At 39.1% G+C, this 26,751-nt stretch overlaps 2 protein-coding genes across 3 annotated transcripts in view; both read left to right on the forward strand.

Moving 5' to 3' along the window:
• The window catches only part of CHUK (conserved helix-loop-helix ubiquitous kinase), a 40,912-nt gene extending 23,654 nt beyond the window's left edge, over window positions 1-17,258 (forward strand). The window contains exons 16-21 of one of the 2 annotated variants that reach the window (XM_018041347.1): window positions 446-495; window positions 11,831-11,927; window positions 12,219-12,366; window positions 12,888-13,006; window positions 15,223-15,322; window positions 16,066-17,258. In XM_018041347.1, the coding sequence (XP_017896836.1) occupies window positions 446-495; window positions 11,831-11,927; window positions 12,219-12,366; window positions 12,888-13,006; window positions 15,223-15,322; window positions 16,066-16,095 (544 nt within the window). In that variant the 3' untranslated portion in view covers window positions 16,096-17,258. The remainder of the gene's footprint in view (window positions 1-445; window positions 496-11,830; window positions 11,928-12,218; window positions 12,367-12,887; window positions 13,007-15,222; window positions 15,323-16,065) is intronic. The other variant, XM_018041348.1, reaches the window with a different exon arrangement.
• Window positions 19,968-26,751, forward strand: part of ERLIN1 (ER lipid raft associated 1) — a 38,304-nt gene continuing 31,520 nt past the window's right edge. The window contains exons 1-3 of the mRNA XM_018041349.1: window positions 19,968-20,098; window positions 20,332-20,455; window positions 22,446-22,527. Coding sequence (XP_017896838.1) covers window positions 20,343-20,455; window positions 22,446-22,527 — 195 coding nt within the window. The 5' untranslated portion in view covers window positions 19,968-20,098; window positions 20,332-20,342. The remainder of the gene's footprint in view (window positions 20,099-20,331; window positions 20,456-22,445; window positions 22,528-26,751) is intronic.

The raw sequence follows: 26,751 nt of genomic DNA on the forward strand, positions 1-26,751 counted from the left end.
CGAAGCATCTTTTCATGTGAGTGTTAATAATTTTTCAAGTATTTTAAGTTCAAACTATTTCCCTACTTACCACACTTCTGGTTTAAGGAAGGTATCATTTATTAAATTCCCTAAATAAGGTTAACTTCCCAAGTGTTTGGATTAGAAACTTCAGATTTTTTTTCTTTAATCACAGGACATAATTTTTTTCCCATTTAAGTGTTTCTGGTGCAGAGATACTATATAAGTGATGGTAGATCAGAGCAGATACTTAGTATATTAAACTTTGCATCTTAAGATCTTGCTTATTACCCAGCGAAACACCCTGTAAAATATTCGTTGGCAATATATAATTACTTGAAAATAGGGTCGTTACTCTATTCAAATAATATTGTTCATTTCAAGTTGGAAATTATTAAAGTCATTAAACTATCTTCATGTTTAGAACATGTTTTCTCTTTCATAGGGAACAGCGTGCAATTGATCTATATAAGCAGTTAAAGCACAGACCTTCAGGTAAGACACTTTCACAGTACACAAAGGCATTTTAGGAAACCATCACTAGCTTAACAAATCTGTGAAACTGGATTTTAAGCAAGCTGCAGAATCAATTCCAGTTTTGGTATTGCCATTGAGATGTTTAGGGCTTCCCTAGTGGCTCAGTTGGTAAAGAATCTGCTTGCAACGCAGGAGACCTGGGTTCAGTCCCTGGGTCACGAAGTTCCCCTGGAGAAGGGAATGACAAACTACTCTAGTATTCTTGCCTGGAGAATTCCATGGACAGAGGAACCTGGCAGGCTACAGTCCATGGGGTGGCAAAGAGTCAGACATGATTGAGCGACTAACACTTCAGCTTCACATTGAGATGTTTATAGTACAACAGCATTTAAGTCTGTGAGAATTTAAGAAATTAGGAAGGCAAAGTAATAAAGTTTGAAATAGAAAAGTTTTTAATATATTAATTTTTAATTGAAGGATAATTGCTTTACAGTATTGCATTGGTTTCTACCAGACATTAACATGAAACAGCCATAGGCTTACCCATGTCCCCTCCCACTTGAACATCCCTCCCACCTCCCTCCCCATCCAACCTCTCTAGGTTGTTTCTGAGCTTTGGTTTGAGTTCCTGAGTCATATAGCAAATTCCCATTGGTTATCTATTTTACATATGGTAATATATATTTCCATGTTACTCTCTCCATACCCTCCACCCACTCCTTCTCCGCATCCCCCCTGCCACCCTAGCCATGTCCATAAGTCTGTTCATAATGTCTGTGTCTCCATTGCTGCTTTGCAAATAGGTTTTGTAGTACCATCTTTCTATATTCTGTATATATGTGTTCATTTCAGTTCAGTTGCTCAGTCATGTCTGACTCTGTGACAACATGGACTGCAGCACGCCAGGCCTCCCTGTCCATCACCAACTCCTGGAGTTTACTCAAACTCAGGTCCATTGAGTTGGTGATGCCATCCAGCCATCTCATCCTCTGTCGTCCCCTTCTCCTTGTGCCTTTAATCTTTCCCAGCATCAGGGTCTTTTCAGATGGGTCAGCTCTTCACATCAGGTGGCCAAAGTATTAGAGTTTCAGCTTCAGCATCAGTCCTTCCAGTGAATATTCAGAACTGATTTCCTTTAGGATGGACTGGTTGGATCTCATCTTCTCCAGCACCACAGTTCAAAAGCATCAATTCTTTGGTGCTCAGCCTTCTTTATAGTCCAACTCTCACATCTGTACATGACTACTGGAAAAACCAGAGCTTTGACTAGATGGACCTTTGTTGACATAATGTCTCTGCTTTTTAATAAGCTGTCTAGGTTGGTCATAACTTTTCTTCCAGGGAGCAAGCATCTTTTAATATCATGGCTGCAGTCACCATCTGCAGTGATTTTGGAGCCCCAAAAAATAAAATCTGTCACTGTTTCCATTGTTTCCCCATCTATTTGCCATGAAGTGGTGGGACCAGATGCCATGATCTTAATTTCCTGAATGTTGAGTTTTAAGCCAACTTTTTCACTCTCCTCTTTCACTTTCATCAAGAGGTTCTTTAGTTCTTCACTTTCTGCCATAAGGGTGGTGTCATCTGTATATCTGAGGTTATTGATATTTCTCCTGGCAGTCTTAATTCTAGCATTTCTTATGATGTACTCTGCACATAAGTTAAATAAGTAGGGTGACAATATACAGCCTTTATGTACTCCTTTCCCAGTTTGGAACCAGTCTGTTCTGTATCCAGTTCTAACTGTTGCTTCTTGACCTGCATACAGATTTCTCAAGAGGCAGGTCAGGTGGTCTAGTATTCCCATCTTAAAGAATTTTCCACAGTTTGTGTGATCCACACAGTCAAAGGCTTTAGCATAGTCAGTAAAGCAGAAGTAGATATATGTGCTAGCGTATGTTAATTGTTTTCTCTTTCTGACTTAATTCACTCTGTATAATGGGCTCTAGGTTCATCTACCTCTTTGGGACTGACTCAAATGTGTTCCTTTTTATGGCTGAGTAATATTCCATTGTGTATATATACCACAGCTTCTTTATCCATTCATCTGTCAATGGATGTTGGGTTGCTTCCATGTCCTAGCTATTATAAATAGCTACAGTGAACATGGGTTACATATGTCCTTTTCAGTTTGATTTCCTCAGGGTACATGCCTAGTAGTGGAATTGCTGGGTCATATGGTGGTTTTACTCCTCATTTTATAAGGAATCTCCATACTGTTCTGCATGGTAGCAGTATCAATTTGCATTCCCACCAGCAGTGCAAGGGGGTTCCCTTTTCTCCATACCCTCTCCAGCATTTATTGTTTGTCAATTTTTTGATGATGGCCATTCTGACCAGAGTGAGGTGATATCTCATTGAAGTTTTGATTTGCATTTCCCTAATAATGAGCGATATTTCAATTTAAGTCTGAATTTGGCAATAAGGAGTTCATGATCTGAGCCACAGTCAGCTCCCGGTCTTGTTTTTGCTGACTGTATAGAACTTCTCCATCTTTGGGTGCAAAGAATATAGTCAATCTGATTTCGGTGTTGACCATCTGGTGATGTCCATGTGTAGAGTCTTCTCTTGTGTTGTTGGAAGAGAGTGTTTGCTATGACCAGTGCGTTCTCTTGGCAAAACTCTATTAGCCTTTGCCCTGCTTCATTCCATACTCCAAGGCCAAACTTGCCCTTACTCCAGGTGTTTCTTGACTTCCTACTTTTGCATTTCAGTCCCCTATAATGAAAAGTCCCCTTATGGCAGAAAGTGAAGAGGAACTTAAAAGCCTCTTGATGAAAGTGAAAGAGGAGAGTGAAAAAGTTGGCTTAAAGCTCAACATTCAGAAAACAAAGATCATGGCATCTGGTTCCATCACTTCATGGGAAATAGGTGGGGAAACAGTGGAAACAGTGTCAGACTTTATTTTTCTGGGCTCCAAAATCACTGCAGATGGTGATTGCAGCAATGAAATTAAAAGACGCTTACTCCTTGGAAGAAGAATTATGACCAACCTAGATAGCATATTGAAAAGCAGAGATATTACTTTGCCAACAAAGGTCCAGCTAGTCAAGGCTATGATTTTTCCAGTGGTCATGTATGGATGTGAGAGTTGGACTGTGAAGAAAGCTGAGCGCCAAAGTATTGATGCTTTTGAACTGTGGTGTTGGAGAAGACTCTTGAGAGTCCCTTCGACCGCAAGGAGATTCAACCAGTCCATCCTAAAGGAGATCAGTCCTGGGTGTTCATTGGAAGGACTGATGCTAAAGCTGAAACTCCAGTACTTTGGCCACCTCATGCGAAGAGTTGACTCGTTGGAAAAGACTCTGATGCTGGGAGGGATTGGGGGCAGGAGAAGGGGACGACAGAGGATGAGATGGCTGGATGGCATCACCAACTGGATGGACGTGAGTTTGAGTGACCTCCGGGAGTTGGTGATGGACAGGGAGGCCTCGTGTGCTGCGATTCATGTGGTCGCAGAGTCGGACACGACTGAGCAACTGAACTGAATAATGAGAGATGTTGAGCATCTTTTCATGTGTTTATTAGCCATCTGTATGTCTTCTTTGGAGAAATGCCTCTTTAGGTCTTTTGCCCATTTTTTGATTAGGTTCTAGTATTGATTTGTATGAGCTGCCTATATATTTTTGAAATTAGTCTTTTGTCAGTTGTTTCATTTGCTATTACTTTTTCCCATTCTGAGGGTTGTCTTTTCACCTTGTTTATACTTTCACCTTGTTTATGTTTATAGTTTATGTTTTTTGCTGTGCAAAAGCTTTTAAGTTTAATTAGGTCCCAGTTGTTTATTTTGAAATAGAGAAAATTTTAAAGGAAAGTGAAAGGAAGGAATGAAAGAGAAAAAAGGAACTCAGAATAAGGAAAAGAGGAAGCAAGAAAATGTGTGGAAAGATGTAAAGTAAAAAAAAAAAAAGAAAGAAATGCTGCTTAAAGTTAAAGAGATTGGAAATAATTTGAGGCTGTGGGTTCAGGTGTGGAATCGTCAGAGAGATGCCCATATGCTAGGCCAAAACAGTATACTTTGAAGATAATGCCTTCCTCTGCACCTGTCGCTGGTTGCTTATTTCATTGACAAAACTGTTCATTTCTGTTGAACATCTGCTGAAAACAGAGCATGTTCTGATGGTAAGTGCACTAGATTGAGGATTGCATGCATGTTCAGTCATGTCCAACTCTTTTTGACCCCACAGACTATAGCCCACCATGATCCTTTGGTTCATGGGATTTTTCCAGAATGAATACTGGACTGGGTTTCCATTTCCTCTTCGGGGGATCTTCCAACCCAGGGATTGAACCCATGTCTCCTAAGTCTCCTGCATTACTGGAGAATTCTTTACAGCTCAGCCACCAGGGAAGCACCTGGATTGAGAATTAGAAGGCTTTAATTCTAAATTGGGCACTTTATTGAGCAAATAACTTTTTTTCCTGGTATCTCATTTCCCTCTTCTGCAAAATGGGGTAGGAATCTAACTTTCCTAACTCAGTGACTATATATGGCATTATATATGACAGGATGTTTGTGAAAGTGCTTGAAAACTATAGAGTATTATGTATGTGCACGATATTATCCTTCAGTTAAAAACTGATCTGTTTTGAAGGATTAGGGAAGAAGTAAAAGGTGACTTCTGTGCCCTGATATGTTAGATACTGAAATTGTAAACAAATAAACAAAACTGTAACTTTTACACCTCAAAATTACAAACACATGCAAATCTTAAATAGTATGTAACAAATAACATAATCTCCTCTACATTGGTTTTTATTGTAGTGGAATTTGTTCAGTTAATTTCCACAAACATGTATGAGATATATATACAATAGGCATCTAACCCTGATTGGTTAGTCATGGTTGGTTAGAGGAGGTTTCCTGCAGGAGATGACATCTGAGATGAGCCTTAAAAGATAAGTAGCAGTAGCTTGGTGAAAGAAGGTATATATGAAAGAGTATATATACTCTTATATATGCAAGTATAATAGATAAAGACACATACATGTAGCAGTTAGTGTGTTTGAGGAAATGTATTGTGACTGGATTATAGAGTATCAGAAGGAGAAATGTGACTGGATCACAAAGGATCTGGCACGTCGCAGTAACAGTTTTGGATTTCATCATGATGGCAAAGAGAAACCCTAAAAAGATAAAATCAGGAGAATGGCATGATCAGATTAGCATTTTAGAAATACTGCATTGGTAACATTGTGGATAATGGATTAAAGTGTGGCTGGGTTAGAGACATTCATCAGTTATGAGGTTGTTGAGTAATTGTGGCACAGGATAAGGTAGGACATGAACTAAAGCAGAGAGCCTGAACTGTGGCAGTGGGGAGTGCCAGTGAAGAAAAGGAAGATAAAGGCAAGAGAGGTATTTAGGAAGTAGAACTGATAATATTGGGTAATGGATTGTATATGGGTGGAAGGAGGTGGCCTAGAGGGTCATGGATGCCTGCCAAGTTTCTGGCTAGAGCAATTAGATGCTCTTAGCACCCAGTTCTAGTGGGTGAGGACCACTCACCGTGATAGGAAGTATAGGAAAGATGACAGGCTTAATGGGAAAAGAATGTGGGTTCATTTTTGTACATGTTGATGTTAAGGTGTCAGTGGAACATTTAAATAAGATGGACAATAGTATATATGTGTGTATGTATATATAAACACACATATATATACATATATACATGTGTATTGTACGTACATATGTATGAATGTATTGAACATGTGGATTTAGTGGAGAAGTCCAGACTAGATATTTAGCTGGTTTGAGAGTAATTAGCCATAGGAATAAAGCGATCATCTTGTATAAATATGTTGAATAAGAAAACCAAGGATGGATCTAGAGAATAGCAACATTCAAGAAATGGCTAGAAGCAGAAGAGTGTACAAAAAGATTGAGGAATGACTTGAATGTGTAGTAGGAATGATACGATGGGAATAGGACAGAGAGTTTCGAGAAGAACGTGATCAGGGTGAAATGCTAGAGATGTGGATAATAAAAATGATAATGAAAATGTCCATTGGACTTGGTTGTTTGGACATGATTGGTGATCTTGGTAAAATAATGGCCTTTTGGGAACAGAACTAGATTGTAGTGGGCTGAAGACGGAGTGGGATAGGAGGAAATGGAGAAGTCAGTCTAGATCAGCAGTTCTCAAAAGTGTAGCTCATGAACCCCTGAGGATCTGCAAAGGATCCTTTTAAGAGGAGTCAGTGAAGTCAAAACTGTTTTCACAATACTAGAATGTTATTTGCCTCTTTTACTATGTTGACATTTTCACTGATGCTGCAAAAACATTGATGGGTAAACAGCTTGCACCTTGCTTAGCGTGAATGAAGGCACTAGCACCAGAGTATGCTAGTAGTCACTGATTTTCACCAATGTGGGTTCATAGTTTAAAAAAAAAAAAAGCCAGTTTCATTTAAAAGTGTCCTTGATAAGGCAATAAAAATTCTAAAGAAATCTCAACCCTTGGGTATATGTCTTTTTAATATTCTCTGTGACAAAATGGAAAGTACTCATAAAGTGCTTCTGTTACATGCTGAGGTATGAAAGTGAAAGTCACTCAGTCGTATCTGACTGCTTGTGACCCCATGGACTTTACAGTCCATGGAATTCTCCAGGCCAGAACACTGGAGTGGGTAGCCTTTCCCTTCCCCAGGGGATCTTCCTAACCCAGGGATCAAACACAGGTCTTGCACACTGCAGGCGGATTCTTCACCAGCTGAGCCACAAGGGAAGCCCAAGAATACTGGAGTGGGTAGCCTATCCCTTCTCCAGGGCATCTACCTGATCCAGGAATCGAATCAGGGTCTCCTGCATTGCAAGTGGATTCTTTACCAACTGAGCTATGAGGGAAGCCCTGCTGAGGTATGACGGTTGTCCTAAGGAAAACCACATCAGCAGTTGTTGACATTGCTTGTGGACCAGCCTATTTAACAGAACACCATTTTTACTTGGAACAATGATCATCAGATAAACTGTGGTTCTTCAGATTTGCGTATGTGGCAGATATTTTCTAAAAATTAATGGAGCATGACTATCACTTGAAGGATTAAAAAAACAATACTAGTTGTCAATGATAAAATTCCATGTTTCAAGCAAAAAATTAGAATGTAGGAAAACTTCTGTCCATCATCCAAAATTTGTCAGCTTCTCAATACTTAAATACTTTTCTGATAAGTTGGTGGGCAAAAATGTAAAATAATGCCAATACTCTCACTAAATTTTTTGAGGAAAATACAGTTATTTTGGATTAAAATGTTTTGATAATGAATTTATGTTATTTTTAATGAATAAATGAATATTTTTATATTTATCAGTTTAATTCCTAAAAAACTTTGGGGTTCTTAAGGATTTTTGAGTGTAGGTGTCCTGAGACCCGTAAGTTTGAAACCTGGTTATCTAAGCTATTGTTTCCTAAAGCTTGGCTGTTAAGGAAGGAAGAGAGATGAGCAGCTCAGAGAGGTTGAAGAATGAAGGGAAGTAAATTTTTAGAAGAAAGGCTTAAGCTTGTTTATGCGCTTGGGGCCAAAAGCCTGTGGAGAGGGAAGTCTCTGAACAACTTTGAGGGGCTGACTCCAGAGAATAGTGGGAGGGGTTGGGCTTGTTGCTCCTGATCTTAGAGAGGGAGATGTGTGTGGATATAGATACTTCTGTGGGTATAGGGAGTGAAAGGTGAAACTCTTACTGCTTTACAGCCTCCTATCCCAAAGTAAGATGTTGGGTTAACTATAACAGAAGAGATGTGACATCATAGATTTAAGAGTATGCTAAATGAGTATGCTTTTGAAAGCTGGTGTGTGCAGTGGCAGATGTTGCTGGTCCAGGACATTTATTAAGAATCCAGAGCAAAAGTGAAAACCTGTGAATTAGTTAGGACAGCAGAAAGAATGAAAGTATAATTGTTTTGATGGTAATGTTTAGTAGCTTGGATACAGAAAACTGATAGAGCAGGTGGTTAGACTGATCTAGGGTTAGGATGTTGCTAACAATTAGAGGACAGAAAAGTTGAAAATAATGACCAAAAAAATGATAGAAGTTAGAGTAAAATACTGAAATTTAAGATTTCAAATAGAGCAAGGATAACTTTTTTCCTTTAATCAGTATTCATTACTCTCCATCTCCTGACCAATGAATCAGATATTGTAGATGAAGGTATATAAAATTCCATCCATTGACTCAGTCAAATTAACTTTCCACAGTCATTGATAAAATTTGTTTGGGTTATTCTTACAAAATCTTTGCAGTAGTCACAGGTATCAGCATATCACAGGGCCTAGAAATAAATTTGCTATCCAAAGTTATCCAAAGAACTGATGGTCAGCTCAACTGACAAACAAGTTGTGACAAGAAGTTTTATCTATTGTTGGGGCTAATATAATCACACTTGAGGTATATGGTCTTTGGTGCCTTTTCCAGTTCAGAGTTGACTTGAGATTCTTGTTCAGCTGCAAATGGTGAAAGCCAGCTTTCCCCATGTTGGAGTAGGTTAAAGTTCTGAGGTCGTTGGCCATCTAAAAGAGCTATATGCCTTATAGTTATGTGGCAAAGCTGTTGGGCTTGATCTGTGGGATTTACTAATAAGTGCTGTTTGGAGAGAAGCCTTTTGGGAGACTCTGTCTTTGGTTGTTTTTGAGGAAGAGACAGAAAAAGGTGTGGGGACTAAAGCTGAGTACTTGAGGAGGTCTTCACAGTGCTAACACAGGACACAACTTTAAAAAAGTCTCTTTTGATATTCCTTTCATAGTAAAATGTGGGTAGCATCAGTAGCCATTTCTTGGGACTCCTGTGAGTATTAAAATGAGAAAACTGTAAGTAGATAATAGCATATAATAATAATATTATTTTTGTACTCAAGATTAATTATTGTCTGGGGAAATGCCAGCATGATCCATGACCAAACTTCCAATTTTTTAAAACTTAAATAGCCATTTTTTGAAACATAACAGTTAATGCTAGTATTTGGGTTTGCTTTTTTAAAAAGGTGGCTGGCATCTCCTGTAATGGTAGAACTCACTGTGACCACCATCCCATTTGAGGATCTTTGTCAGCTGCCAGTTTACTTTGAGATGTCATACTGCCCTCAAACTGAACATTCAAGATGTCTGCAGGTCCTTTTGTGCATGATTTGGCTTAAGTTGATCAGCTTTTTTCAGTGCTTTCATGGGTATAAACAGATGGATAAACATGAAACTTCAAGCAACCTAGCTGGAACTCCTTTGAGTCAGTGAAAGTTTGATGAATTGTCGTTCTTATTCTAAATAAATTATGTTAGTCATCTAAGAAAAATTGATCTCATGTCCAGAAAGCTGCATATATATCTGGGGCTTGAATTAGCCAAGATAATTCTTCTTAAAACAGAGAAGATGCAATGTCTTTGAATACACAGTGATAAACCTATGTACACATTGTCGTTGTTCAGTCTGTAAGCCCTGTCCGACTCTTTGTGACCCCCACGGAGTGCCTCACACCAGGCTTTCCTGTCTTTCACTATCTCCCGGATTTTGCTCAAACTCATCTCCATTGAGTCGGTGATGCCATCCAACCATCTCATCCTCTGTCGCCCTTTTTCTGCTGTCTTCAATCTTTCCCAGCATCAGGGTCTTTTCCAATGAGTCAGTTCTTTGCGTCAGATGACCAAAGTATTGGAGCTCCAACATTAGTCCTTCCAATGAATATTCAGGGTTGATTTCCTTTAGGATTGCCTGGTTTCATTTCCTTGCTGTCCAAAGGATTCTCAAGAGTCTTCTCTAGCACTACAATTCGAAACCATCAATTCTTCACCTCTCAGCCTTTATGGTCTAACTCTCACATCCATACATGACTCCTGGAAGAACCATAGCTTTGACTATAATCGACCTTTGTTGGCAAAAGTGATGTCTCTGATTTTTAATACTCTGTCTAGGTTTGTCATAGCTTTTCTTCCAAGGAGCAAGCATCTTTTAATTTCGTGGGTCCAGTCACCATCCACAGTGATTTTGGAGCCCATGAAAATAAAATCTGTCACTGTTTCCATTGTTTCTCCATCTATTTGCCATGAAGTGATGGTACTGGATGCCATGATCTTAGTTTTTTGAATATTGAGTTTTAAGTCAGCTTTTTCACTTCCCTCTTTCGCCCTCATCCTCTCTAATTCTTTAATTCCTCTTTGCTTTGTCATTAGAGTGGCATCATCTGCATGTTTGAGATTGTTGATATTTCTCCTGGCAATCTTGATTCCAGCTTGTGAGTCATCCATCCTGGCATTTCGTATGATGTGCTCTCCATATAATTTAAATAAGCAGGGTGACAATATACAGCCGTGACTCCTTTCCAAATTTGGAACCAGTCCATTGTTCCATGTCCGGTTCTAACTGTTGCTTCTTGGCCTGGAGACAGGTAATGGTCTGATATTCCCATTTCTTGAAGAATTTTCCACAGTTGTGATCCACACAGTCAAAGGCTTTAGCATAGTCAACAAAGCAGATTTTTTGGGGGTATTGCTTTTTCTGTGAATGAGTGGATATTGCCATTTGATCTCTGGTTCTGTCTGCCATTTCTAAATTCAACTTTTACATCTGGAAGTTCTCAGTTCATGTATTGTTGAAGCCTAGCTTGAAGGATTTTGAGTATTACCTTGCTAACATGTGAAATGAGCAAAATTATACATTGGTTTGAGGCATTGCCTTTCTTTGGGATTGGAATGAAAACTGACCTATTCCAGTTCTGCAGCCACTGCTGAGCTTTCCAAATTTGCTAGCATATTGATGCAGCACTTTAGCAGCAGCATCTTTCAGGATTTTAAATAGCTCAGCTGGAATTCCATCACCTCCACTAGCCTTGTTGGTAATGCTTCCTAAGGCCATTTGACTTCACACTCCAGGATGTTCTAGGTGAGTGACCATATATCATGGTTTTCTGGGTCATGAAGACCTTTTTTGTATAGTCATTCTGTGTATTCTTGCACCTGGGGCTTCCCTGATGACTCAGATGGTAAAGAATCTGCCTGTAATGCAGGACATCTGAGTTTGATCCCTGGAGAAGGGAATGGCTACCCACTCCAGTGTTCTTGCCTGGAAAATCCATGGACAGATGATCCTGGCGGCCTACGGTCCATGGGGTTGCAGAGTCAGACAGGACTGAGCAACTAACACTTTCACTTTCATGTATACATTACATACACACAAAGACAGACTTTGTTTTTAGTTATATGATTATTTACAGATATATAATCTTAAAATTTTTTATACCAATTTAGTTTTGAAATTAAATGGAGATGTTAATTATTTAAAACTAATTTCAGATTTTTAGGAATTTTTTGTTTAGGGCTGGTTTGTTTCATGCAGAAGAGAGGTTGTACCTACTGACTGAGTTCTTTTCTAGATCACTCCTACAGCGACAGCACGGAGATGGTGAAAATCATTGTGCATACTGTGCAGAGTCAGGACCGGGTTCTCAAGGAGCTGTTTGGTCATCTGAGGTAGAAATTTTGTTTTATTTCCTACTGAAAAGCCAGGGAACTTTTGCCAGGTTCCTTTTAAAACGTAATACCCGTTTCTGGTAAATAAACTAGACCCAGGAAAAGTACTGGCACTATGCTGCAGAGCTTAGCCACAGCTGCATGCATTTAGTGTCCTCTCTGTGTGCACTGCTTTGCAGATCAGTCACTAAATCTGTGCTGATTGTGACTCATTCCCCCAGCTGGGTTTGGGAGTATGGGGTACAGTCTTGGGGAATATGTAAGTGTCTGACACAGATTTTACCTCTCCAGCAAGTTGTTGGGCTGTAAGCAGAAGATTATTGATCTACTGCCCAAGGTGGAAATGGCCCTCAGTAACATCAAAGAAGCTGACAATACTGTCATGTTTATGCAGGGAAAGAGGCAGAAAGAAATATGGCATCTCCTTAAAATTGCCTGTGTAAGTAATTTTTAACATGAATTATTTAATATGACACTAATTTGCTGTTATTCTCTACAAAAGGGTTTTTTATCAGCATGATTTCTGTCCTCTTGAAGACATATGTATTTTATGTTGGGTTGATGCTCATGTTCTTTGCTTGGTGTCTCACTAGTGATTCAGATGTAGGACTTCATGATCATCCTTCATTCTCTCTCCTTTCTAGTTTCCTGTTTTTATACTCCTCCCAACCCTAGACCACTGTGGTCACCCAACCAAACTTGGGGATAGATGTGCCTGGCTAATTTGAAAAACCACCCCTTTGTTCAACTGGAGTTTTTTTCTCCAACTAAAGTAGAATGGAAGGATGGACATCTGATTTTAGTCAGTGAAGAAAGAGGTCCAGGACAGGATAATTAGTAGGGTGTGGAGATAGTTTTGTACAGAAATACTCTGATTGTGCCTAAAAGTAGTGATAGAAATGTGTCTTAGGAATATGAATACATGAAGGTGCTTGCCTGTAATTTTTTTTTTTCCTTCAGACACAGAGTTCTGCTCGGTCCCTTGTAGGATCCAGTCTAGAAGGTGTAACCCCTCAGCTGCCCCCAACTTCAGCAGAACGTGAACATCCTCTGTCATGCGTGGTAACTCCTCAAGATGGGTGGGTTCACTTTGTTACAATAGATAGTTGTGTGCTCAAGAGCAGTGGTGGGAATGAGACAGTAGAGTGAAGCGGTTAAGATGTAGTCTTCACTGCCTTATAGACCAGAATTGAATCCTGATTGTCCCTTTGTAATAACCCCACACAATTAACTTGTCTGTTTCAATGTTCACATTTCCTCACCTGTAAAATGGGAAATGCTATGAAAATTCAGCTAGACAGTATATATAAAATGCTTGGGAAGTGAATCTTCAGCAAATGTTACTTCTTATTAGCTCAATCCAAGTTCTAAGTTCTTTTTCTATTATTGACTTATTAAACATTTTAGCCATACTTTATTCCTAAATTTATCATTTATCTCTAAGAATTTATGCTATCTTTTTGCAGTTGTCATTTTAGGGCCTTTCACCCCCCGATGGAATTGAGTTTAATCTACTCATTTTCAGAGAAAGCAATGGCACCCCACTCCAGTACTCTTGCCTGGAAAATCCCATGGACAGAGGAGCCTGGTAGGCTGCAGTCCATGGGGTCGCTACTAGTCAGACATGACTGAGTGACTTCACTTTCACTTTTCACTTTCATGCATTGGAGAAGGAAATGGCAACCCACTCCAGTGTTCTTGCCTGGAGAATCCCAGGGACAGGGGAGCCTGGTGGGCCGCCGTCTATGGGGTCGCACAGAGTCAGACACGACTGAAGTGACTTAGCAGCAGTAGCAGCAGCAGTACTCATTTTATAACTTAGTATTCTAAAAATCAGACTTTTTTCAGTGCCTTAAATCGTTTTTGGAAACAACTCAAGTTTGAAGTCCTATATTTTCCTTTAATTCCTACTCTTCTGCTAAAAGCTGAATGACTATTCATTTCTGTTATTTTTCTCAGCATGAGATGTGCCATATCCAGAGCCAGTGGCTCTTTGCTAGCTTGTGTATTATCGCTTATTTCCTGGAAGCTCTGCCCATAACTAGTTTTGCAGAGGTGCAGCCGTGTAACATCACTGCTCAGGAGGTCAGAGCTGCACATTCTGTACTCTGCTTTTATAAGAGAAAAGCACATGGCAGGAAGGCAAGCTGATACCAGGTATTTTATCTTCTTAAAGAAAGCAACTTCTAGGGTATATTTTAGTGTCATTATACATTTGGCCCAATGTAATACATCCACAGCTAGAGCATAGACTATAATTAGTTATATGGACTTTAGGAAATATTTCATTAATCAGAATTGATACAAATAAACTTTAATATCTTTTTGCTTTCATTAGAGACACGGGTTTATTAGAGAATGCAAATGGTTGCAAATGTTACCTCTATACAAGTGATTTTCAGTGTGAGGTTATGATTGTTTGCAAAAATATATTCACCAGGAATTTAAAAATATTTTCCAAAAGGAAAACTGGTTTCAGTAATAATATACCTGTGGTACTTAACCACCAAGGACTGGGGACTGTTGACCTCAATTTTTCTATCTGTTGAATAAGCTGAATAAGAATTTAGTTCTAAGCTAACAGTGACCATCTTCCATGGCCTGGAATTGGTTCTACTGGGGTAGGGACTGAGGGTTAGTAAAAGGTAAGGATGGAGGCCATATGGAAGAGGAAAGTATAGAAGATAGAAATCAGATTCAGGATTGTCTTCAAATTTCCAAGGATACTTCTTCGTTCTTTGCAGCTCCCCGTCACAGTTTTCTTCTGCTGTCGTCAGGAATCAGCTTGCTTTTCTTTTTCATTGCTGTTATCTATATTTTCCACAGTTTTTTTCACCTTCCCTAATCTTTGCAGAAAAGATAGCTTATCTTTTCTGTCTCTTCCCCTACATTTGTGTCTCAGAAGTAAGCATGCTGATGTTTTTACTATTTGTAAGGAAAAGGAAATGTTTCAGAAACAAAAAGAGATCTTTCATCTGGCTGTGCCACAGGATCTCTTTTTCCCCGAGTGAGCATTTTCAGGGGGGAAAAGTTGTATATAAGTGCCACTTATATTTCAGAGGAAAATCAGATTGGCGTTATAGTGGACTCCTTATCATTAGAGGGGCAGAGGCAGCAGCCTGGAGTAACAAACAGGACTCTGCCTCTGGGTGGGAGGGATGAGCAAACTGAAGACAACAGGAATCAGCTGTGTTGGGTTGCTGGGTTGTGGTGTTGTAGGAAGAGCAGTATCATCCTGACCCTGAAAATCAGAAAGTAGAGGAAATTCATATGCCCTTTTGCTTTCATTCGACAGGGAGACTTTAGCACAAATGATAGAAGAAAATTTGAACTGTCTTGGCCATTTAAGCACTATTATTCATGAAGCAAATGAAAAACAGGGCGACAGTATGATGGTAAGTTTTATATGAATATGGATATGTGTTTTAAGTGTGTTGGGTGCAAAGGGCTTAACTTTCCATGCTGGACTTATCTGGTGTTTGGGATTCAGTTGGGGAATAGAACTCAGAGCAAAGAGCATTTGAGGAATGCTTAACCTTAACTCCCCATCTTCTCTTACTCGTGGATATACTAGGATTATACCATCAGTAATCTTTAATAGCATTTTTGGTCAAGTTAAATGATTGGTGAGCTTTCTTTGCAGTGTGACCACTGAAATCAAATGGTCTGTACTTTTTTGCTTCTGCAGTCAGTTTTCCCCAGTAAGATGGGGCATAATTTGTACTGTACTTCAAATATAGTAACTGTTGTGTGCAAAATGAATAATGTTAATATGGTTATTAACAAGTGTTTTTATGAAGATTTGATTGCTATGAATTACTGATTTGTTAAAACTTGGCGAAACTACAATAAAATATTTACTGAATTAACTTTTACTATGTTTAGTCTTGATATTAATTCTTTGTTTTTCCCTCTTTCATTATTTGCTTCAAATATCTGAAAACTGTTTGAAATTTTTTTTTTGTTAGTAGAAATTAAGGTAAACTAAACTCTTTAATTGTAACTTATTTGTATTTTTGGTTTTTCAACTTTTGATTATAAAATCTCCAAATAAACAGAAAACTTGCAAAAATGAACACCCATATACCTACTGCTTAGAGTCAACATCTAATGGTAACTTTTTCATGCCTGGTTTTAGAGTCTTGATTGGAGTTGGTTAACAGAATGACTTGCCACTTAGTGACTCTCCTGAAACCTATGAAGTTGTTGCTGCACATGTTGGACATGTGTTTTTCTCCTATGAAGCCATTCTTCAAATACCAGTCAGTGGAAGAAATGACTATGATCAGAAACTCCATATGATTTTACAGCATAATATTTTGACTCTGGGTAATTTTAACTTCTGAACAGATAGAATTTTATGAGTCGGTGGACTTAAATCCATTTGTCTTCAAACTTGGTAAAACATTACTTATTTAACTGATTCTTTCAACATTTAACTTTTGGGCATAAGGCCAAAATAATGTATACAGAGAAGAAAATCTCAACATGTATTCTAAGTACAAAGTGTTTGCCTGTGTTTCTGTGGAAGAGACTGCTTGTGTTGTACTTGTGTTGCACTTAACAGTGCTCTTTCCAGCCTCATAAGAGAGTTTAATCCCATTTTCCATTTTACTGTACATTTGATTGTATCCCTTTCCTATGAAAGGGATTGTGCATTTGTGCCTTTAATACCAATTGATTCTTCCAAATGTTAAGTGTGCTATATGTATATGTATTTAAGATGTACATTTAATAATATCAAAGAGAAGATACCTGTTAATTTATAATGTATTTGAAAGCTTATCTGTTTTCATTTGTAAAAATGGGTCTTTTAAGGAATCTTTCATGTCTTGTCATACAAATTTATAAAGATCTGCATTCTTTATCTATAATTCCAAAATCCAAAAATCTTTGAAAACAAGATTTTTCATAAAATTGATGACAAAATTCATCTGCTTGCACATCCAACAAGAATTGACAGTGAGTCTACTTATCCCATTTAGTGTGAATATTCTTTTCTTTTGCTGCAGAAATATTACTGTATTTGATTATTAGGGGGAAGGGTGCTGGCACAGACCCTGCCTGAGGTTTATGTAGTATGGTATATGCACTGAATTACCTTTCTAAAATCTGAAAATTTCATAATTCTGAAGCATCTGTCCCCAAGGGTTTCAAGACTAGATTGGGTTGCCTTCAAGATGGTATGGCCGCAGACAGGGTTTCAGATAAAGGATTGTGGATCTATTGTCTATTAAATAATTTAGAAGGTATTACTTGTTTTAAAAATGTGAAATGCTTTTGTATTCTAGACAGTTTTTCACTTTGTGTATTAAACAATTTTTAAATTACTTTCTGAATCTCTATTCATTAAAATCAGACTGTAGCAGAATAATTGAATATGCTTTGAGAAAATGTGAAGGTTCCATGAAGCAAAGTTGGAGCACAGAGTAACATAACAGGCTTTTAGTGTACTTAGGAATGAAACAGACTTACGGTAAAGGCAGTATTGGGTAGCTTCTTTAATATAGTCTTTTCTCCTGAGATGGCCTGTCATCACTATCTGTTTCTAAAAACTATGCTTATACCATGTCCTGAAAATTGCTGTCTTAGTTACACCATCCCCATTTTTGCTAATAGTGTCATTTTTCCAGTCACCTCAGTTTGAGACCTTGGGATTGTCTTCGCCTAACTTTTTAGTCAACTGCTACTACTGTTTCTCTGAATATGGACATTCTGGCTACCAGCCATTAAAACTGGCTGTCTCTCTCTTGCTTCTTCCAGTTCTAGAAGGTTTTAATCAGTAAACATTTATTGGGTGCCTGTTGCTTGGAAGATACTGAGCAAAATGGGAAGATCAGAAAAATTAACACAGGCAGTACAATAAGAGTGTTTATTTGGAATGAAATTATTGTTAAAGGCTTTTTGAAATGAGCATTTTCTAAATATCATTATAATAACTGATAAAAGACCTGGTATAGGGTGGGACTATTTTTATGGTTTGTGGCTGATACGACCTCAGGAGAGCCTGATCTGTATGATATAGGCAAGTGGTATGAGTCAGAACAGCCTATTACAGTGAGATCACCTCAGATATGCTTTTGATACATGAGTTGACCACTCTATTTGTTGACAGTTTTCAGAGTTGAATTTCAATTGTGGATTATATCTATTTCATTCAAGCAACACTATGAAAAACTAAAATAATTCATCCAGAAAACAGAAGTAAACGAGTTATTTTTCATTCGTTTTGCTTTTTGTAGGTCAAAATAGCTAAGCTCTGCAACTAACATTTATCTAGTACAGACAAGGTCCCATATATTCTTAGGTGTAAAAGTCAAAGGGATGATCCAGGTAAGTGCATTTATTGAAGGGAAAAGGTACAGTTGTCTGGGAGAGCTTGCTTTAATGAAGATTTGAATTGATTCTATTACCTCTTTCCATTTCCACCAGTTACAACTACTGAAACTTTGGGCCTGCAGTTTACTAACCACTTGGCTTCCCTGTCTCCTGTCTCCACTCCGAGCTATTCTGTAGACTCACGGACCCAGAAGCACTGCTTTCTCATACTTCCCTACCTAAGAGATTACAGAGCTCTCCAACTTTAGTCTATTTGTGGTCCCACTGCTAGTCTTTCAAAGCTTACATGACTAATGCCCAACCTCTTCTAATATGCTGCCCTAATTTCCCTTATATTCATCTATCTCACTCCTATCTTTACTCTTTCACTAAAAGCAGAGACATCACTTTGCTGACAAAGGTCCATGTAGTCAAAGCTATGGTTTTTTCAGTAGTCTTGTACCAGTGTGAGAATTGGACCATGAAGATGAGCATCAAAGAACTGATGCTCTCAATTACGGTCCTGGAGGACACTCTTGAGAGTCCCTTGGACAACAAGGAGAGCAAACCAGTCTAGTCCTAAAGGAAATCAACCCTGAATACTTATTGGAAGGACTGATGCTGAAGGTGAAGCTCCATCAATACTTTGGCCACCTGATGTGAAGAGCTGGCTCATTGGAAAAGACCCTGATGCTGGGAAAGACGGAGGGTAGGAGAAGGGGGAGACGGAGGATTAGATGGTTGGATAGTATCACTGACTCAATGAATAAGAGTTTGAGCAAGCTCCGGGAGATAGTGAAGGACAGGGAAGTCTGGCATCCTGTAGTCCATGGGGTCGCAGAGTCAGACACTACTTAGTGACTAAATAACAATGAATAACTTAAAAGGGCAGAAAAGTATTTAGTGAAAAGAAAGTATGTCTTTATTCTCTGCTGCTAAGTCGCTTCAGTCATGTCCGACTCTGTGCGACCCCATAGACGGCAGCCCACCAGGCTCCCCCATCCCTGGGATTCTCCAGGCAAGAACACTGAAGTGGGTTGCCATTCCCTTCAATGCATGAAAGTGAAAAGTGAAAGTGAAGTCGCTCAGTCGTGTCTGACCCTCAGCGACCCCATGGACTGCAGCCTTCCAGGCTCTTCCATCCATGGGATTTTCCAGGCAAGAGTACTGGAGTGGGGTGCCATTGCCTTCTCCGGGTTTATTCTCTAGCCATCCAATTTCCCCTCCCTGCAGAAAAGCACATTTGAGCCTTACAAAATCAGGGCCTAGCCTAATATCCCATTCCTTTCCATCACAGAGGCTTCAAGGAAGTTCAAATGCTCACTGTTTGTAGTCTTCCTGAAGGACCCTCCCAACACACAACCACGTTTGCGTGCTTATTAGTTCATTCCGTTCTTACTGCTTGGATGGCCTTCATAAAGCCCTCATTGGATCAGCATTCTAGCACGTTAATAGATGTCTTTGCACAAGGACAAACTGACCACTCCCTTGTCTCAGATGCCTTCTTTCCTCTGCCCCTTTGCTTACTCCCAATACCCCACTTCCCTTTTCTTCCGGAGCAGGAAACCAACAGCACACAGAGAAGACCCTACGCACCTTCGCGCGAATCTCTTGGCGGGCGGCTTGGAGAATTTTGTCCCATTCGCTCCCCGTCTCTAGTCGCAGGGCGCGGCGTCGGCGTGCGTGTCCGCGCAGCCGCATTGCCCCGCGGGTGGGCGGGGCCGGCTGTTGGCGGCGGTTGGCCCTGCCTTGGTGGCGGCTCCACGTGCGGGCGGGGACGATGCGTCACTGATTAGTGAGGCCCGGCCGAGGGGTCGGCCTCCGTTCGGAGTCTGCGGCTGGCTCCCTTCTCAGTTAGTGCCTTCTGCTGGGCGGGGAGGAGCGGTCGTCGGGAGGGGGCTGTCAGGCCGAGCCGTGTCGACCCACGGGCCAGCTCTGGCGGAGGGGGTTGGCGAGGAGGAAAAGGGGGCATAGGACTCCTCAGCTCGGCCTGCGGGACGGCGCCGGGTCGCGAGGGGGAAGGTGGAAACCAGAGGTGGTGGGCCTGTCACTCAAGGGGCTGGGGCTGCGTTCCATCCGCATGCAGGAGGAATTAAGATGAATATGACTCAAGCCCGAGTTCTGGTGGCTGGAGTGGTGGGTCTGGTGGTGGTCCTCCTCTACGCCTCCATCCACAAGATCGAGGAAGGACACCTGGCCGTGTACTACAGGTGAGCGGCACGTGCAGTCAGCTCAGGTTCTAGAGCAGGGAGAGGGAGACTTTTATTCGAGTCTAGGAAATTGTTCTCGGGGAACTTTTTCTAGTCCTAGAAGGTGATTTTCGTCGCATCCCTAGGGGGTTTGGGGGTGGTGGCAGGCTTTTGTAGACAGCTGGACAGTTTCAGTGCTGTGCAGAGATTAAGACTCCCTACAGTTGTTCCTAATAGTAAACCCACTTATTTGTAGGAAAAAATGAAAGGTGGAAGGCAGTGGTCACTCCACCTGTAGCTGAGGAGGTGGGTAAATCATTGTTAAATTGCATACAGCTTTACTGACTTTCTGTTTGCAGGTGTAGAAGCTATTTAGAAACTTGAGTCCTGTTTGTGGTGGTTTCTTAGCTTTTTGTTGTTTTATTTAAAAGATTCTGGCATCTGGCTTGGGCTTGTAAGGCCATGAAGACCATTACAGTTGTTAAATTCCTGGACCTTGGGAGACAAGCACAGGATTGTGACAGACACATCCTCCCAACCTTTCTCTTTCTTTTCACGTGGAAAGGAATGGTGTGAAGTTTGTTAGTTGCTCTCTAGCTGAGATGAATAGCTGTTCCTTCAACGTAGTATCCACCAGTTTTGTTTTTTTTTTATGTAGACAGATGATAGTTTGGAGAAATTTGAAATGGTGTATTTGAAAGAGCTTCAACTTTTTGCTGGCTTCCGCCCATCCTCCCCTAAAACTGATATTTCCACTTTTAGATCCACCTTGAGTCTTAGAAATAGTCTTAGCAAGTAGGGGTGGGAGTCTAGCATTTTAAAAATGACAGATTAGTCTGTATTTCCATCTAGTTCAGCATATAACTTTTTTTCAATGAATTTGAAATTTTAAAAATTTTTGGAAAAAAAATTTTTTTGGAATAATGGAAAAAAGTGATAGTAAAGGCAAAGAAAGAACGTTTCAAGGTGTGGGTTTCAAAGAGTTAGGGATGGACCTAAAACAATTAATCTTTTCTTAGTTATTTGTTATGAATTCTTTGCAAATCTGTTTATATTTTCAAGATAGAAAGCTAAGTTCTATGAATTTACTATTCACTATATAAAACAGGATTTCATTTTTGTTGTTGCCTCCAAATTGCCTCCTTTTTATAACTTCCAGAGTATGGTGTCATGTTTCTTACATTTCAGAATTTGATGAAATTCTATTCACATCTATGCTTATAACATTGATTTATAGTTTTATCTCTTTATTCTTCATCTTTATATGCTAATTTTTTGTTGTTGATTTTATAGAGGCTTTATGGCCCAAGTATTTTTTAAAAAAATTTTTGAAATATAGTTAATTTGCAATGTTGTGTTTTAAGTGTTTAGCAAAGTGATTTATATGTTTATATATTTTTCAGATTCTTTTATGTTATAGATTATTACAAGATACTGAATATAGTTCCTTGTACTATACAGTAGGTCCTTGTTTACCTATTTTATATATAGTGTTGTGTATATGTTTATTGCCCCCAATATTGTAATTGCTTTCTATGTAGAGTAAAAGAATCGTGAGCATCAGAAATTTTCTCCTTACTTGGAAGTTTGTGTTATCTCTTTTTTTTTCCAGCCCAGTGATTAATGTATTATGTTTTGATCTGGCTTGTGTTATGTACAGTTAAAGTACATCAACTGAGAGCCAGCTGAATTTTTTTTTCACAAGTGTTTCTCGAAAGGTTAAAGACCAAAGAGAATCTTTATACCTGAAAGTATGCTGGAGACCCGGAGATGTGGTTGTTAGAGCTTATGAAACAAGGTGTAATGTTAACAGTTTAATTTTATCTTTTCACTTTTGTAGGTGTGACAAATACTGTAGAGACCAGCAATTGTTCATCACAAGTAACTCATACTAGTGAGGCTTTAGTAGATCAATAGAATGAGTAAGAGTGAATGTTTATTGTAGCATTTTAGATTTGGAAAGAGAATTTCTCTTTTTATAATCTTATCAAATTGAAACATCTTTTTGCAGGGGAGGAGCTTTACTAACTAGCCCCAGTGGACCAGGCTATCATATCATGTTGCCTTTCATTACTACCTTCAGATCTGTGCAGGTGAGTGATTCCTAGGGAAGCCCCGACACTAGAAAGACAAGTGTGACAGGAACAGTTACCACATTCATGGGTAGAGATAGATTTCCTTATTGCTTAAGCAAATGATAGTATGCTACCAATGTAGGAGCTAAAGTTCAGAGTACAGTTGTCACAGCATAAGTTATGACTTTGATAGACATCACTCTCTGGAAGTATGAGCTAGGCAGCTTTTAAGGACTGACTTCTCCCATCTATATAGTGGAATACAGCAGGTTTTCTGTTTTGCTATCAGAGTAAAAGCAAGATTTTAAAACACAACTAGAGACATAAACCAGTGATTACTTGGTTTAGAATGGTGTTTGGTTTCCATAGAGGCAATCTCCTGGGCTACTGTTAACATGGAGGATCTCAATTTTTATACACAGTTTCTCTGCCTCGTATTTTTGCCTGGAACATTAAGCACAATTTTATGTGGAACCATACTGAATGTTCTAGTTTGACAACATCCCAGAATATCTGAAATAAGCATCTGGTTCTTGAGAATACTGTCTTGGCTGTAGGAGACACTTAGTAAATATCTTTTGACGTGACAAGATGACAAAGCAGGATTAGATAGTTACTACTTTTGCAAGCACTGTGTGATTATAAATCTTTGGATTCAGAAGTTTGTCTACTATCTGCTGCTGATTTTTCAGGACTCAGGGAAGTTTAATGTGTTTAGTCTTGTAATTTAAAGTCTAGGCTTTCTGCTAAATGAGGTTTTCATTATGAATACTTAAATCCTCCAGATTTCCTTCCAATTTCCTTTTAGATGGCTTGGGATAAGAATCTTGTCTATTGAAATGAAATATAGTGTTCTCCTAGTCAGACTGAATTCCATACTGTTTTCCCATACTTTATTCACTCTTGCCTTGGCTGATGCCATCTCACCATCTCTCTTTATTCCTTATTTCCTGTCTAAATCTTGCCAGCCTTTTTAGAGCTCATCACAAATTCTACTCTTGTTCCATAGCACTTTAAGTCTATATTGTAAATTTTGGCCCTTGGTCTTGTTTCCTTTAGTAATGTTGTCTTGTTATTAGTCTCTTAAGTTTTTGTATGAATTTTTTCCCAGAAAGTCTCATAACTTCTTGAAGGCAGGGGTTGTAACACAGTTTATATTTCTGGCCTTTCTACTTTTGGTGGAAGTTGTTAAATTGAAGTGATTTCTCAGGAAGCGGTCTGGTGTAGTGAACATGGGGCCAGAAACCTGGAGAAGAGGTTCTGACCCTGGCTCCTCCACCAGTTGGTTACATGACTTTGCAGAAATTACCTAACCATTCTAGACTCCAGTTAGTTCTCTGAATCAAGAGGTTTTAACTGCATGAACCTACCAACCGCTTAAAGCTCAACATTTGAAAAACTAAGATCATAGCATCTGGTCCCATCACTTCGTGGCAAATAGAAGGGGAAAAAGTGGAAGTGTGACAGATTTTATTTTCTTGGGCTCCAGAATCACTGTGGATAGTGACTGCAGCCATGAAGTTAAAAGACACTTGCTGTTTGAAAGGAAAGCTGACAAACCTAGACAGTATGCTAAAAAGCAAAGACCTCATTTGGCCAACAAATGTTTATATAGTCAAAGCTGTGGTTTTTCCGTTAATCATGTGTGGATGTGAGAATTGGACCATATGGAAGGCTGAGTGTTAAAGAATTGATGCTTTCAAATTGTGGTGCTGGGGAAGACTCTTGAGAGTTCCTTGGACTGTAAGGAGATCAAACCAGTCAATCCTAAAAGAAATCAATCCTGAATATTCATTGGAAGGACTGATGCTGAAACTTTAATACATGGGCCACGTGATGTGAAGAAACAACTCGTTTGAAAAGACCCTGGTGCTGGGAAACATCGAAGGCCACACAAGAAGAGGGCAACAGGAGGAGATGTAATTGAACATTACTGACTCAATTTGAGCAAACTCCAGGAGATAGTAAAGGGCAGGGAAGCCTGGCATGCTGCAGTCCATGGAGTCGCAAGAGTCAGATATGACTTAGCAGTTGAACAACAGCCAGAGTCAACAGCCCAAATGGTCTATAGTGATGTTGTCAATGGCTTCATCAAATGCTTAGAGATCAGGGGCTTTTTTTTAGATTTTGTTCAGTGCCAGCCGTGTCTGTCTCTGCCTTCTTGGAGATTAGTATGTTGAGTCATACTGATGACCCTTTTATATAAAAGAGATAAATACAGGATGTGTGTATATATTTACATATAAATATTTAAATATACAGACATTCACATATAGAGTGATAAACTATCATAAGAAATGAAAATGAAATTTATAAAAGATTTTTGTGAACTAATGTACTTTGTATCTACAAAATATTAAATGTTGGAGTCAGTTTGACTGAATGGAAATGGTCTTTATATGTGAAACAGCAGTGCTCTAGGAAAGAATTATATTAATAAAACCCTCTTAAGAAGTTGTTTTCATAGGAATGAGATGTAGAAACATTTTTAGGAATTTTTGGAACACATTAGAGGACATAGGTTATATAAACAAATGGCTTAACAGATTTGGCATTTGATAGGAATATTTAAGAAGCATCTTGGGGAAATGTGATATCCCCATATATGATGTAAGAAAAAAATGTTTAGAAAAATATGAAGACTTTTAGCCTTTAAAATATATATAACAAAACCAAAGACTTTTGAAATATTTATACTGGGAAAATGATTTTTGAGATAATATAAAAGAAGTAAAAAAGTACATGAAAATAGGATGTTAAATTGAAGATTTAACCTTTGAACTCTTTGCTGGTTCTTGGTTTGAAAATTGAAGACTATCCTTTAGATTTAGATAGAAATGTATATGTAAAGTTGATATTGAAGTCTAATTTGGTTAATGTTTTGAAGGGAATAAACTGAGCTCGCCTTTCTTATCAGCTTCACTCTGTCTACTCAGAACCTGTCACTAATGTTTAGTATCACCCTTTTAACCCCAAAATTCATAGTCTATTCTTTCCTCTCCTGGAATTTTATATGCAACTAGTTATCAAACTCCTCTGTTAAGTCTCCTGGGTTGACAGCTTTCAGTTTCCATGGCTTTTTCTACAGTAATCTAAATAAATTACTACTTTAGCTTCCCAGCTGGTGTTCTTGCCTGCGGATGTGATAGGTAATGAGAACCACATCACACATAAGCAAAGGAATGAAGAAGAAGTCATATTTTTGAAAGGTTCATTTTGTGGCTGTTTATAGGATGGATTAGGGAGAGCACAAGCCACCCCCTGCCCCCAGCCAATATTCAAGGCCCTCTCCCTAACATCATCATGTTCTCTTCTCAGAGCCTCACCTCATCTATATTGCCCTTCCTACTCCAGGCAAGCCAACTGCTTCCTGAAACCTATACACACAGTTTGTGTGACTGGTTACTTAACTCTGCCAGTTAATACCTAATTTGTATCTGTTATGGATTGCTGTGTAAGGATTTTCTCTCCTGTGTTGGATTGTGAGCTCTTTGGAAACAGGGGCCATGCTTCCTTTCTCCTTTGTATTCTGTCAAGTGCTCTGTTGCTATGGGCTTAATACAGTGCATTGTGTCCAGGATACACTCATTTTGTGCTCACCTGTTGGATGCCTTCCAGTGCAATAGGGAGTCATTCCAAATCCAAATCAAGTTATGACAGGGGTAGGGTAATAAAGTACCATATTGTTGGTTCACTAGGAGGAAGCACTGCTGATGGTGGCAGTTCTATTAAAAAGGAAATTGAAGAGACCATCTGAGAGATCACTAGGACCTGACCTAGAATACTGCCTACAGCTTCAGAGGAAGAGTTTGCTGTTGAGTTCAAAGGCCTACTTGTATGCATATAATAGTTATCTTTTACCTTCATTGTAAACATTAATAATTAGCAGTGGAATCAGAGTTCAAAACACAAGTCCTAGCAATAGTATCCTTGTGGGTATTCCATGTAGTTTGTAATCCCAGGCCAACCCCAGGCAAATAATGTATAGGCAAGGCAAATAAAGGACTCTGATTGAGAGATTGAACATTGAAACTTTCCCTGGTGAGTCTTGACTCAAACATTAACTATAAAATATTTTGTTTCTGGTCTTTTGTCTGTTCGGATGCAAAAATCTATGACAAACCTAGGCAGCATGTTAGAAAGCAAGAGACATCACTTTGCCAGCAAAGATCCGTATAGTCAAAGTTACGGTTTTTCTAGTCACATATGGATGTGAGAGTTGGACCATAAAGAAGGCTGAGT

This window comes from Capra hircus, chromosome 26 (genome assembly GCF_001704415.2).
Source record: "Capra hircus breed San Clemente chromosome 26, ASM170441v1, whole genome shotgun sequence".
NCBI classification, from domain to species: domain Eukaryota; kingdom Metazoa; phylum Chordata; class Mammalia; order Artiodactyla; family Bovidae; genus Capra; species Capra hircus.